Here is a 14,224-nt window from a genome sequence, read left to right on the forward strand (position 1 = left end):
ACTACTGGCCGTTCCCCTGCTCTGGAAACCCAGATGAATCACACTATCCCAGGAAAAAGCATTCAAGTGGCAGCAGCAGAGGGGCAGGCACCTGCCCAACAGCTCACACAGCTGCTATAATGGATCTACAGGCACTGAGGTGACTGGAAAGGCTCCACTCACATGACACCCTGTTGTGGGCACAGGTGCAGAGAAGAGAAAAACAAAATCTTAGCCTGAACACACCATGTGCCAAATGGTCAGGTATCTTGTTTAACCCTAACAACTCTGTTCTAGTGCAATTTTAGACCCAGGAAAACAGGTTCAGAAATGGGACTCAGAGTACCCCTATAGCAAAAAGGCTATAGGGTCAGCCCTGTTTTCTATTTTGTTTGATTTTGTTTTAGACATGAGAGTTTCACTATGTTGCACAGGCTGGTTTTTAATTCCTGGCCTCAAGTGATTCTCCTACCTTGGACTCCCAAAGTGCTGGGGACACAGGCATGTGTCCAGCCAGCCCAGGGATTAAATCTTGACTTTGCCACTTTTTGGGTCATGTTTCTTTGGGAAGCTACAAGGCTCAGTTTCCTCATCCATAAACTGGAGATGGTGTGTGCTTCACTGTTGTGATGTTGCGAGGCTTATGGATAACATGGTATATGTAAAATGCTGAGTGTGGCGCCTGCTTGATCAGTGCTTAGCCAATGGTTAGCTGTTATCATTATGTGAGAAGCTGAGATTCAAACCTAGTCCTGCACTTCACCACTTTATGAGCCATGTCTCTGATCTGTCCTTCTATTCACCAGAAGCCACTTTCTCTTTCACCAGCGGGGCTAGAGAACTGTAGGAGAAGTATAGCTTACAACACAGCTGCAATAGGTTGAACTATGTCCCTTGCAAAATTCATATGTGGACATCTCACCCCTTAGCACCTAAACCTAACTCTGGAAATAAAATCATTGCAGACTCGATTGGTTAAGGTCATAATGGAGTAGGCTGGGCCTCCACTCCAGTATGACTAATGTTCTTATAAAAGGGAGGGGATTTGGACACAGATAGGTACATAGGTAGATTTGCCACCAGCCAAGGAGCTACTAGAAGTGAGGAGAGAAGCCTGGATTAAATCTTGACTTTCCACTTTTTTGTCATGTTTCTTTTTCATCATGTGGCCCTGCTGGGACCTTAATCTCAGACTAATAAGCCCCCAGAACTGTGAGACAATAAATTTCTGTTGTTCCAGTCACTCAAGTTTATGGTACTTTGTTATGACAGCCCAGAAAATTAATACGACCACTGCAGGCCATTTTCTCTGTTTATAGAAGTGACCCACAATGGCAGCTGTCCAAGATGAACCAGACTGAGATTCACCATGGTGGGGACTGTGGGCCAGCACGGAGCCTGGCCCAGAGCTGGGCTTGTCAAGTCTTAGTAACTATTTTTAAACAACTTGATGAATTTTTACCCCAATGAAACTATCACCTAGATCAAGACACACAATATTTCTAGCACCTCAGCTATCCTCTTTTGTGGGCATCCCCTGACTGGGGTAACCATTATTCTAATTTACAATAATTAGTTTAGCCTGATCTCGAACTTCATGTAAATGGCATTATATAGTATGTACTCTTTTGTGTATGCTTTCTTTTGCCCGATGTTGTTTATGAGATTAATACATCTTGTTGAATATAGCTGTAATTCATTTGTTTGAAATTAATGGGTAGTATTCCACTGTACAAATGTATCACAATTCATTTGCCTATTCTTCTTTTTTTTATTTTTGAGACAGAGTCTCACTATGTTGCCCTCGGTAGAGTGCTATGGCGTCACAGCTCACAGCCATCTCCAACTCCTGGGCTCAAGTGAGTCTCCTGCCTCCGCCTCCCAAGTAGCTGGAACTATAGGCACCCGCCACAACTCCCAGCTATTTTTTAGTTGTGGCCATCATTGTTGTTTGGCGGGCTGGGCTGGATCTGAACCTGCTAGGTCAGGTGTATGTGGCTGGCACCTTAGCTGCTTGAGCCACAGGCGCCAAGCCCCACCCACCTTTTTTTTTTTTTTTTTGAGATAGAGTCTTACTATGCTGCCCTCAGCAGAGTGCTGTACCGTCACAGCTCACAGCAACCTCCAACTCTTGGGCTTAAGCAATTCTCTTGCCTCAGCCTCCCAGTAGCTGGGACTACAGGCACCCAGCACACGCCTATTTTTTTTTTTGTTGTTGTTGTTGTTTCAGTTGCCATTGTTGTTTAGCTGGCCTGGGCTGGGTTCAAACTCGCCAGCCTCGATGTATGTAGCCAATGCTTGTAACCACTGTGCTACAGGCGCCGAGCCTCATTGGCCCATTTTACCATTGATGACATTGGGTAGTTTCCAGTAATGGGCTCTTAGGAATAAAACTGCAATAAACATTCTCGTATGTTTTTTTTTTTTTTTTTTTTTGAGACAGAGCCTCAAGCTATCGCCCTGGGTAGAGTGCTATGGCATCACAGCTCACAGCAACCTCCAACTCCTGGGCTCAAGCAAGTCTCCTGCCTCCACCTTCCAAGTAGCTGGGACTATAGGTGCCCACCATAATGCCCAGCTATTTTTTTTTGTTGCAGCCGTCATTGTTGTTTGGCAGTTGGGGCTGGATTCGAACCCGCCAGCTCAGGTGTATGTGGCTGGCACCTTAGCCACTTGAGCCCCAGGTACCGAGCCTTAATTTGCATTTCCCTGATAGGTAAGGTGGTTGGGCACTTTTTCATGTATCTGTTGTCTGTTTGTGCTTGTTTGAGTCCTCTTTCCATTTAAAACGAAATTGATATGTTTGTTTTTTACTTTGAGACAGAGTCTCACTATGTCACCCTTGGTAGAGTGTTGGGCTTAAACTTCTGGGTTTAAGCGATTCTCTTGCCTTAGCTTCCCAAGTAGCTGGAACTACAGGCACCCACCATAACACTCAGCTATTTTTTTCTGTTGTTGCAGTTGTCGTTGTTTAGCTGGCCCGGGCCGGGTTCAAACCCACCACCTTTGGTCTACGTGGCTGGTGCCATAACCATTGTGCTATGGGCACCAAGCCTGTTTTTTACTTATTGAAGTCCTTTATATATCCTGGATATGAGTCTTTTTTTTTTTCTTTTTTTTTGAGACAGAGTCTTACTATGTCGCCCTCACTAGAGTGCTGTTGGCATCACAGCTCACAGCAACCTCTAACTCCTGGGCTTAAGCAATTCTTTTGCCTCAGCCTCCCGAGTAGCTGAGTCTACAGGCACCCGCCACAATGCCTGGCTATTTTTTGTTGTTGTTGCAGTTGTCATTGTTGTTTAGCAGGCCCGGACTGGGCTTGAACCCACCACCTTTGGTGTATGTGGCTGGTGCCCTACTCACTGAGCTACGGGTGCCGAGCTGGGATATGAGTCTTTTAATAAAGCTTTATCTCATCAAAAATTTCCATACACACATACACACATCCCCAATGGTCACTTCAAACAGTTTAAGTCATTTTGAGCCTTTTAATGAAATAAAGCAATTTTTTAATTTTAGAAAATGACACAATATGTGACACATTCATTTCATATGTATACAGAGGGGCTGGGCCCAGAAGACCCAGCCTGATTTTCACACACTTAAGCAGAACATTTGCTCTGGACTGGGTTCCAGAACAGCCTTCAGTTCACTTTGGTTGAGCAGGTGTGGGGGGTGGCATGGAGAGGATGGGCTGATGGTGAGTCTGCCTTGGTCCCCGTGGGCCAGGGTGGTGGAAGCACACCGAGGGCTGGGGTAGAACCAACCTCATTTGACTGTTTTCCAGAGCTGAGCTCCCACAGCTCAGCTGGATGCTCACTGTGTATTATGTGCCTGCCCGGTGGCAGGTTCCGTGGACCTACAGATGATTAGGACACCAGTCTCATCCTGAGAGAGCTCACAGTCAAGGAGAAGAGTTGGATAAGTTAGCAAAGAGTCACAATGTGAGCATTAAGTGCAGTAAAGGGGTACGGCTGGTCATGATGCCACAAGAGGAAGGCTAGAGGCACCCAGCTCCGCCTGAAGGTCCCTCTCTCTAGATGAATCCCAGAGACATCTTCACAGTAAAAAAGTGATATCATTTGAGCTGTGCCTTGGTGGACAAGCAGGAGTCACCAAACAGAGGGTAGTAGGAAGCATGTTCCAGAAAGGAGGCTTGGTGTAGGGCTTCCCAGAGAGTGACATCTTGTGGCTGGAGTATAGGTGTGTTGGGGCACAGGGCAGCAGAGTTAGGAGAGATGCAGGGATGACCCCGCACCCGAAGAACTGAGACTTTCCTTTCTCCACTTCCAGGAAATCCTGGTGCCTGGAACCACGTTTTCTGTGGACTACCTGTGGGCCACTGCTTTCTGTGACATCCCACCCTGAAGGTGAAAGCTGTGTTTTCAACAGGTGGTCCTCTGTAGGATGGCCTTTCTGCTTAGAAAGGTCATTATTTCTGCCCCATGCCCCGCCCCTAGTTACTACTGTCCACAAAATAAAGCATGCTGCCTGGGCCTTGGGCATTCAGCAGGTGCAGCGTTTACCCCCTCTCCTTACCTGAGAATACTTCTCTAAGTAACAGCAACCTTTGGTTTCACATTGTTTTTCTTCTGGATCTGGGATCTGGTGGGCAGGAGATGAAGAAAGATGGACTCCCTGGAGCCCAGACTTTTGGGCTGCTGGGAAGAGGCATGGCAGAGCACTTGGAGCAGGGGTGTCGTGACTAGAAGGCCTTTTTTGATGGGGCCCAGAGTCTGGGTGGGCCACAGCCTTGTGGTAGGTGGGAGGGGCTGCTTGAAGGGCATACCTGAAGAATTGGGCCTGCCAGAGGAAGCTTCGGGCCTTGGTGATCTCCCTAGCCAGTGTCTTTAAATCATCTCCTTCAAATGGTGGCAATGTGGGATCCTTTGAAAGGAGAAATGAGTGTGAAGTTCAATTTATTAAATAATTGGATGGAACACGAAAATCCAAAATCTCAGAAGAAGAATTTTAGATATAATTAAATTCAGCTTGCTGCCTGATGCAGGAAATCTTGTGGGCCTCAGCTTGTATGTCTCCAGGGATGGGACACTCACTTCCTATAATGCGAGGCAGTCATTCTGCCAGTGCTACAGTTTGAAATAAGATGTCTGAGAGGTAGCATAGGGATGGGGCTGTGGCCAAGCAAGCTGGTCTCTGAAGCTGAGTGAAATTGGCACTTCTTCAGGCCAGGGAACTGAAATGGTATATTCTCCTTATCTCTCTGCTATTTGGTAAAATCTCTTTAGCCCTTTATCAGTTTCTTCTAGTAAAACAAAGATTCACAGGCATGCTTTTTGTGTGTGTGCTAACTAATAAAATTGAAAAGCCTTCCTCTAAAAACACACATCTCACAATTAAGTTTCAAGAGATGACGCTGTCCCTTTTCCCTGGCAGTAAGTAGCAGCAGCAATTCCATTCTGCAAGCAAAAACTACTCAAGGAACCTGACTCGATAAGGTACCAAACTGAGAACTTTCACGATATTATCATAAGGACTCTCGGGTGACGATTTATTATTTTTACCAACTTGTTCTGCTCCCTGTATAATTTGGAATATTTGTCCCTACAAGAGCTACTTGAACAAAGAAGTCATGTAAAGTCACCCAGACTTCAGAAATGATGGCCTGTTGTGTGAAAGTAGCCTTTAATATCCAAAAAGAAATCTGGAATTCTGGTCAATTGTCTTAACTTCATAATTGTTGCCCTGGAGCCCTGGAAATGTTATCACTGACAACCCTACATTCCTAAAAGGTACAAATGTGTGCAAAATTTTTCTATCAAATCAAAAGAGGATCATCAGAACCTGTGACTTTATAGATTTATTAGTTAATAGATAACCGATGACTCACTAGACTTCTGTTACTTAACAGAAAATTGGAACATTTGTGTTTTAATGAATTGAATGGGAATAAATGAAATACACAGGAATGAAAGCATAGAGGTTAAGATCATGGGTGTCTTGGGATTTACCAGCTCCTCTGATGTTAGGTGAATTCCTAAAAACCTCCCTGAGCCTATTTGTGCGTCTGTTAAATGGGTACAATAATTAAAAGAGATAATCTATATCAGCCGGGCATGGTGGCTCACACCTATAATCCTAGCATTTTGGGAGGCTGTGGTGGGTGGATTGCTTGAGCTCACAAGTTCAAGACCAATCTGAGCAAAACCAAGACCCCTCTCTACTAAAAATAGAAAAACTGAGGCAAGAGGATCACTTGAGCCCAAGAAATGGAGGCTGCTATGAGCTATGACACCATGGCACTCTACCCAGGGTGATAGCTTGAGATTCTGTCTCGGAAAAAACAACGGCCAGGCGTGGTGGCTCATGCCTGTAGTCCCAGCACTGTGGGAGGCCGAGGCGGGTGGATTGCCTGAGCTCAGAGGTTCGAGACCAGTATGAACAGCAGTGAACCAGAGTAAGACCCCATGTCTACTAACATCAAAAACATCACCAGAGGAGGAAGAAAATGAACAACAAAAAAGAGTACTTCAAACAAAGAAGAATGAACAAGGAAGCTGAAATTAAAAAAAAAAAAAATAGCCGGGTGTTGTGGTGGGTGCCTGTAGTCCCAGCTACTCGGGAGGCTGAGGCAAGAGAATCGCTTAAGCCCAGGAGTTGGAGGTTGCTGTGAGCTGTGTGATGCCATGGCACTCTACCAAGGGCCATAAAGTGAGACTCTGTCTCTACAAAAAAAAAAAAAAAAAAAACTGGCGGCGCCTGTGGCTCAAGGAGTAGGGCCCCAGTCCCATATGCCGGAGGTGGTGGGTTCAAACCTAGCCCTGGCCAAAAACCAAAACAAACAAACAAACCAAACAACAACAAAAAAGAGATAATCTATATCAAGCAACATAAGTGCTCAACGGGTACTGCCTGTTTCCCTGCCTTGAGGATTTTCCTGTTTCCTGCAGGAAGGAAATCCCACATTTTTAGTCCCTACTTTGTCTCACAAGAGAAACAGAGATCTTTTTATTCAGAAGGACTAAAAAGGCAGTCAACAGACCTTGTAGATCTACAACCTACCTTTTCCTCGATGAAGCCTTTGGTCAGCAGGCCGCGAATGGTGACAAGCATGTCCTCACCTACAGGGCAGTGATAGCGGCCCCCGGTGAGGTAAGCTAGCTTCTTTAGGAACTCAACCTCAGCTCTGGGGAAGGAACAGAAGGCTGTGTGGGGTGGCTACCAAGCAAGTTTCCCATGAGCCCCCAGTCCCATGGGGAATTTAAGTTTGCGGGGCTTAAGACAAATGGCCCAGCAGTGGGCCTTTGCTTGTGCCATGGAAAGAACACTGCATCACGAAGTACCCTTCCTCAGACAGCACATTCTGCTGCTGCTTGAGGGGAGGAGATTCTGTGTTGTCATGTTGCCCAGACTCCCTCAAAGCACCTGGCCAGCACACTCAGCCCTGTCCCTTCGCCGGATGTCTATCTGGTGCTTACTATGTGTTAGGCTTATAAGGAACCCAGTGTGACCTTTACAGTGCTCATGGTTTAGATAGAGAGATAAAATACACACATATGTAACCCATTTTGCTAATATAATTATTTTTTTCTGAAGGAGCCGAGCCACTATGGTCTAAACATGTTCTTTTTCTTCTTTTTTTTTTTTTTTTGAGACAGGCTCACTCTGTACCCTGTGTAGACGCCTGTGGTGTCATAGCTTACAGCAACCTCAACTCTTGAGCTCAAGAGTTCCTCTTGCCTCAGCCTCCCAAGTAACTGGAACTACAGGCACCCACTACAGTGCCTGGATATTTTTAGTACAGTGTCTCAATCTTGCATAGGCTGGTCTCGAACTCCTGAGCTCAAGTAATCCACCAGCCTCAGCCTCCCAGAGTGCTAGGATTACAGGCGTGAGCCACCACACCTGACCAAAATGTTCTTCTGTGTCTTCATCTGTAAAAATAACTATAATGATGACATGTTAATCTGTTATGTTCTCCCCTCTAGCTTTTCCCCCTAAATATTCAGAAATGTGTTCCCAAGAAAGATCAGGAGGGAGGATATGATGTGACTGTGTGAACTGGTACAAATGTGTTTCCAGGCTAGAGAAAGTCAGACAAGCAGCCCTTTGGTGGGGAAAGTGAGGAGGGAGAAGGGCTTTCACCCTGCCTGCCTGGGCCCGCTAGGAAACAATGCTTTTCCTACTTACAAGACTCCGACTTACGGGACTAGGGCCCAGGAGAGACCAGTGAGTGAGTGAGTCCCTCAGTTAGTTGAGGAGCTGAGACTCTATGGGAAGAGAATACAACTGAGAACTGATTCCTTATTACCCACCTGTCTGAGCAGTTCAAGGAAATGGTGTGCACTTTCACATCTCTCTTTTCCCTGAGTCTTTGGACTTCACTTAGAACAAGGCTGCAGCTTGTGTCTGGCTTCCCATCAGTCAGGAGGTATATTCCTTCCAGGTCATGAAAGCTAAAAGCTTTCTGAAAGGGGACAGGAAGGTTGTCACATTGTCAGGCATGGGGGGAAGGGCTCACCCACAAGGACAAAAACCAATTGCCTAAAGGTGGTGCCTGCTGTCCCCAAGGGATGTCACTGATCTGTTGTCCAGCAAGACTGAGAGACACCCCCTTCAGCCTAAGACAGACCAGGGAAGCTGCTGAGGTTTAGGAGGAAAAACATGGCCCACTTCCTAGCTAGTTAACCTCAAGCAAGTCACTTAACCTCTCTGAGCTCTCTCTTCATCTATAAAGTGAGAACAACCAGAATCCCTTCCTTACTGGGTTGTTGGGAAGACGATATGAAGTCACACTTTGTAAATCCTAAACATCATGTGATATCTGTGTAGGGAGTGATAGTATTTGCTTTGCTTCGGGGTCAGGCTCAGTGGTGGAACTTGCCAACAATGCTTGCAAGATTGAGGTGCTCCCCTGAGCATTCAGGTGGGTCACCCATTGCATAGCCTCATGACACGCTGCATCTGTGGTCTCCACGAGAGTGTCCCGCCAAGGCTGAAGGCCCTCTGCAAAGCTGAGCAGGTTAAATCTAGGGAGGAGGAAAGAAGAGGCAAGGGGCAGAGAAAGGGAGGAGATTGGTTAGAGCAGGCCGGTCTAGACTGAATTCAGGGGAAGTTACCTTCATCAGGACTATTGGCACCTGTCATTGAAAACCCCTACTACGAGCCTTGTGGCCCCTTAGGGAGAAGGCTGTGGGCTGCTTGAGGATTAGAGAAGCACACTGTGCAAAACTCAGTGAAGACAGAAATGGATTTAAATGCTAGCTTAGGGCTCAGCGCCTGTAGTACAGTGGTTATGGGCACCAGCCACATACACTGAGGCTGGCAGGTTCGAACCTGGCCTGGCCAGGCTAAACAACAATGACAATTGCAACAACAACAACAAAAATAGTTGGGCATTGTGGCGGGCGCCTGTAGTTTCAGCTACTTGGGAGGCTGAGGTGAGAGAATTGCTTAAGCCCATGAGTTTGAGGTTGCTGTGAGCTGTGATACCACGACATTCTACCTAGGGTGACAGCTTGAGACTCTGTCTCCAATAAATAAATAAATAAATAAATAAAATAAAAAATAAAGGAAGGCGCCTATGGTTCAAAGGAGTAGGATGCCGGCCTCATATGCCGGAGGTGGCGGGTTCAAGCCCAGCCCCGGCCAAACACTGCAAAAAAAATAAAAATAAAATAAAATAAAAATGCTAGTTTAGCTACTGTCTGCTTATGGGATCTTGGGCAAATTATTTAACCTCTCTAACCCCTAGCTTCCTTTTACTGAAAAAATCAGGGATAATAATGGAAAAATCTGATATGCTATGAAGATTGATGAAATCATGCACATAAAGCATTTGGCACACAGAAAGTGCTCAATAAATGTTTATTCGTATTAAGACAAGAATCAGTCCCAACCTGGGACCAGAGAACCCTGCTATCCTCTCAGGGTCCTTCCTTCTGGATAGAGAAGAAAAACAATTACCCCTACTTAAAAAACAAGTGCACAAAAATTAATTAAATAAATAAGTAAAATATAGTCAGTCCCTAGGTTATGAATGAGATAAATTCTGTAGGTTTGCTCTTAAGTTGAATTTGTAAGTTTGAACAGTTACATTTACCTATTACCTATAATAGTTTCCATTTGTAAGTGCAAGTGATACATAAAATGGATATTTGTAACTTGGGGATTGCCTGTAATCAAATTCAGCTGAAAGCTATGATTTAGGCCATGTGGTGGCTCCATTGTTGGCTTGAGATTATTCCTGGGCCTGAGACGGATTTCTAAAAATTGTTCTCTTTCTGCTGTAGAGCAGAATACAATATTCTTCCCTGCTCAAATAAGCTACTTGGAAGAGCATTTTAGAGACCTCCAGGCCCAATGGAACTGAGAGGTGAGAAGGGGTTCAGCCAGGGAACCCCCAGGAGCTCCCCTTGGGTCTTCTGGAGCCCTGTCCCAGCCTCCTACCTGTCGCACTGCTTCCGCAGCTGTTCCCAGATGAGCAGAATCAGTCCTATCTTCACCTGCTGCAGATAGGGGCCCATGGACCCTGACATGTCCAGTAGGATGCACACTTTGCTCTCCAGGATGGCGCCAAACAGCTGGCGGCTCCCTGCTCCAAAACAGGAGGGGGCAGAGGCATGATGCAGTGAAGGGTCCTCCTGCTGGGTGGTCTTCCTCACCGCATCTGTCTTATGTAGACAAAATCTCAAAACACCTGTTGCCTGCCTTATAGCCGAGCAGACATCACCCCACTGGGAGATGGCCTTTGAGGTGTTGTGGCAAGGTCAACTGTCCAAGGGCAGAGCCAGCTAATTGTTTGGACCTCTGGCTTTGCCTGTGATGATTTGCACAAGTGATTATAACCTCCCTGCGCTTGAATTTCTTCACCCCCAAAATTAAGGGATTGGTGATGCCCATGATTATATCAATGCACACAGCTATGATTTAATAAAAAAAACAAAACAAAACAAAAAAGCAAAATTAAGGGATTGGACTAAATAGTGTTACAAAGTTGTTTGGGGCTGGAAAAGATGTGAGAGAGCATGGAACCAACTGGTCCTCAGAGGTTAACTGAGCATTTGCTATGTGCCTAGCACCATGCAAAGTACTATGGTGAACAAGAAAGGGTCCCTGGCCTCATGAAGCTTACTGTCTGGCAAGGAAGATAGATGTTAAATAATTACAGGTCTGCCCACGGTTAGGACAAAGGAGTGTTATGGAAGTAAATGAGGAGAAGTGAAGTTAGATGAATATGGGGAGGATTGGGAAGCCAAGGGAGGATGAGCAGCAGTCAGCCAAGGCAGCCAGACAGAGGGAAAGGCCCTAAGGATGGGGACGAGAGCATGGCATGTTGGGGGGCAGAGAAAAGCCCATGTGGGGAAGCAACAAGCTGGGACTGGAGAAACTCATATAGAGAGGGGCAAGGGATGAAGCTGGACAAGCTGTTAAAGGACTTGGGCTCAGCCCCAGGGAAACCCAGAGGGATGGGTACTTGGCAGGATCACATGGGCTTGGAGAGGCAAAATCAGTACCTACTGCTCTGACCCACACTTCAGTCGGGCAGCTGCTGGCCTGGCCCTAAACAGAGCTAAGACAGGGTAAAGCCAGACAAGCAGAGGGAGGTGTGTTCAATGTTCTAGAAACAGTAGAAAAACCCTGACAAACTGCTGCAAAATGGATCAGCAGCTCTCCAGGAAAAGGTGGATTGAGTTGGCTGGACCTGCCACCAGGGAGCCTCTGGGACTCACCTGGGCTGTTCTCTGGCAGTGCTTGTGCCAAAAGGAGAATAAGAGGGGAGGCTTCCTGAAGTAGAGGGGCTCCATGGGCATGTCTAGCTAGCTGGTCAGTCGGCTAGGGGACCTCTCATCACAAATGGTCTGGGGTCCACCTTCGGAATCAGACAGTGGAAACATTGCAAGCCACCAAATCCATTTCATTTTTATCTCCCAAATCTCTCTGATTCTGCCTACTTCATGTAACTCCGTCATTGATGCCCTTTCTCAGCTCTCTTAGTCTTTTACCTGGGCAAGATTTGGTCACCCTGATTCCACTCTGTGCCTTCAACAACTTATTTTCCAAGCAGCAATCCAAGGGTTTAGTGCAGATGCTACCTTGATCACTCTCCCCTTCTTTAAAGTAGTTAGTGTTTCCCACTGTTCCTAATCAATAGCAAAATCTGTTTCATGGCCTTGTCTTTTCAGAATGGCTTCACTCTCCCTCACTCTCAGCCATGCTGGCCCCCATCAGTCTTGGGACTCAGCATCTCCCTCCTTGCTCAAGGACACTTCAGCCCACACCTGCCCTGCCTGTTGCCTAGTGAAAATCTCTTTATTCTTTAGATCTCAACTCAAACATCACCTCCTTGGGGAAGCCTTCTCTGACCTTCTTGTCTAGGCTTTCCAGCACCATGCCCCCTTCTTCCTGCACTTGTCACAGTTCATGACTCTTGGGAGACAGTATGCTCCACAAGCTCAGGGGCCATGTTGGGTTTTCCTTCCACCCTTTTCCCAGCACCTAGCAGAAGAACAACACCCTCACTGAATAAGGAACGAATGAATGGATGAAGCATCCCTGGGGTAAGTTCTGGAGTACTAGATAGTGTTCAGGTATGCCCCTGTATGCGAGGCATGGGACCCCTACTATGATAGAAGTAGCCAGATCTCTGGTCTTCACACCCTTTCCAGGGCTGAGTGTGACCTGGGAATGGGGAGAGGCTCAGACCCACTTTGCCCTCTGACCTGCGACTGCACATGCAGCCCCTGCCGGAGACTTTGGACTCTACTGTCATCACTTCAGTACCCATGGACTGTTTATACCAGGCCCTACTGCAGAGGATTGGACCTAATGCATTTGCACAGGTCCTGTGTGGCGCACACAAGGACACCTGCAGGATCTTTTATGACTCCCTCTTGCCTACTTTCTATTGCCCCAGGAAACTTCCAGGCCCTAAAGCTTCCAAATCCCTCTTATTTGGATCTAGATGTCTGCCCAGCCTCTTGGATTTGATGCTTCAGACTGTTTCTATGTCCCCGGCTTTGACTCTGGCTCTCCTCACCCAGCACTATCCCTTTGCCTCTCCCAGAAGGCCTCAGTGCTCTTTGTAAAGAAGAAAGGAGGCTTCTTCTCTGTCAGGACCTTCCTGTCTCTACTGCCATGGGCTGGTTTTGTGAGGCCAGGTCAGTGCTAAGCGAAGCTTCTCAAAGGTGAGAACCTTGTCACATGCAAAAAGACAAGGTATGGATGTGGCCTTGCCGAGAGGCCTTGCCAGGCATGCATCCTCTGAGGGGCCCTTTGGACCTTTCGCCCTGTCATTCAGCCCCTGCTGACCTCTGAACCCAGTAGCCATATTGTACCCAGATGATGTTCCTGGCTTAATCCCCTGACCTGACAGTCCACAAGGGCCTGGCCTGTCCCTGGGCCCCTGGGGTGGACCTTCTACTTCCTCCTGCCCTGCCACCCTCCAGGACAGTGGGCAGGCTCACCAGACAGCAGCCACTGCAGCCTCTGCACATAGCACCTCATCACCTTCTCCATGCATGTGATGTACACCTCCATGTCCCTGGGCGTCCACTGAATGTGTCTCACCACCCCCTGGAGTGAGGCAAATGAAGGCAAATACACCCCACCAGCTGTCTCCCCATATCCCCATCACGTCTTAAGACTGTTTATTCCATGTGGCTCACAATTCCCAAAACATCTGTTAAGCACATGTTTTTGTTTATTTAAAAGCCTTTTTTTCTTTTATTGAACGAGTAGATTTATGGTTTTGCAAAGGAATAGAGGCATGAGGATGGTTTTGTGGCAAAGGCAGTCACTGTAGTAATATGAAAACATAGCATGAGTAGGGCACCGGCCCCATATACTGGAGGTGGTGGGTTCAAACCCGGCCCTGGCCAAAAACTGCAAAAAACCCCCCAAAACTGTAAAGTAGGGAGCCTGAGTGGTGGGGTGAGAAGTCCATAAACTTCAAACCAAAAGATGACTTCAGATGGAGAGGGAGCAGCATGCAAGAATGACCATAAGTTCTTTTAGTGGATCATTTTAAATTTCATGGCAATTTATTTATTTATTGGAAACAGAGTTTCACTTTGTCACCCTTGATAGAATGCTGTGGCATTATAGCTCACAGCAACATCAAACTCTTGGGTTCAAGTGATCCCCTTGCCTCAGCTTCCCAAGTAACTGTGACTACAGGTGCCCACCACAACACCCAGCTATTTTTAGAGACAGGGTCTTGCTCTGGCTCAGGCTAGTCTGGAACCTGTTAGCTCACACAATCCACCCGCTTCAGCCTACCAAG

At 46.8% G+C, this 14,224-nt stretch overlaps 1 protein-coding gene across 1 annotated transcript in view; it reads right to left on the reverse strand.

Annotated features, from left to right (window-relative positions):
• Positions 1-3,470: 3,470 nt before the first annotated feature.
• Positions 3,471-14,224, reverse strand: part of VWA3A (von Willebrand factor A domain containing 3A) — a 63,402-nt gene continuing 52,648 nt past the window's right edge. Inside the window, exons 28-35 of the mRNA XM_053556893.1 lie at positions 13,407-13,515; positions 10,390-10,534; positions 8,825-8,969; positions 8,256-8,407; positions 7,003-7,126; positions 4,769-4,866; positions 4,519-4,584; positions 3,471-4,343 (exon numbers count right to left, since the gene is read on the reverse strand). Of these exons, the coding sequence (XP_053412868.1) occupies positions 4,533-4,584; positions 4,769-4,866; positions 7,003-7,126; positions 8,256-8,407; positions 8,825-8,969; positions 10,390-10,534; positions 13,407-13,515 (825 nt within the window). The 3' untranslated portion in view covers positions 3,471-4,343; positions 4,519-4,532. The remainder of the gene's footprint in view (positions 4,344-4,518; positions 4,585-4,768; positions 4,867-7,002; positions 7,127-8,255; positions 8,408-8,824; positions 8,970-10,389; positions 10,535-13,406; positions 13,516-14,224) is intronic.

The sequence above is a fragment of the Nycticebus coucang genome, chromosome 12, assembly GCF_027406575.1.
Source record: "Nycticebus coucang isolate mNycCou1 chromosome 12, mNycCou1.pri, whole genome shotgun sequence".
Classification (NCBI taxonomy): Eukaryota; Metazoa; Chordata; class Mammalia; order Primates; family Lorisidae; genus Nycticebus; species Nycticebus coucang.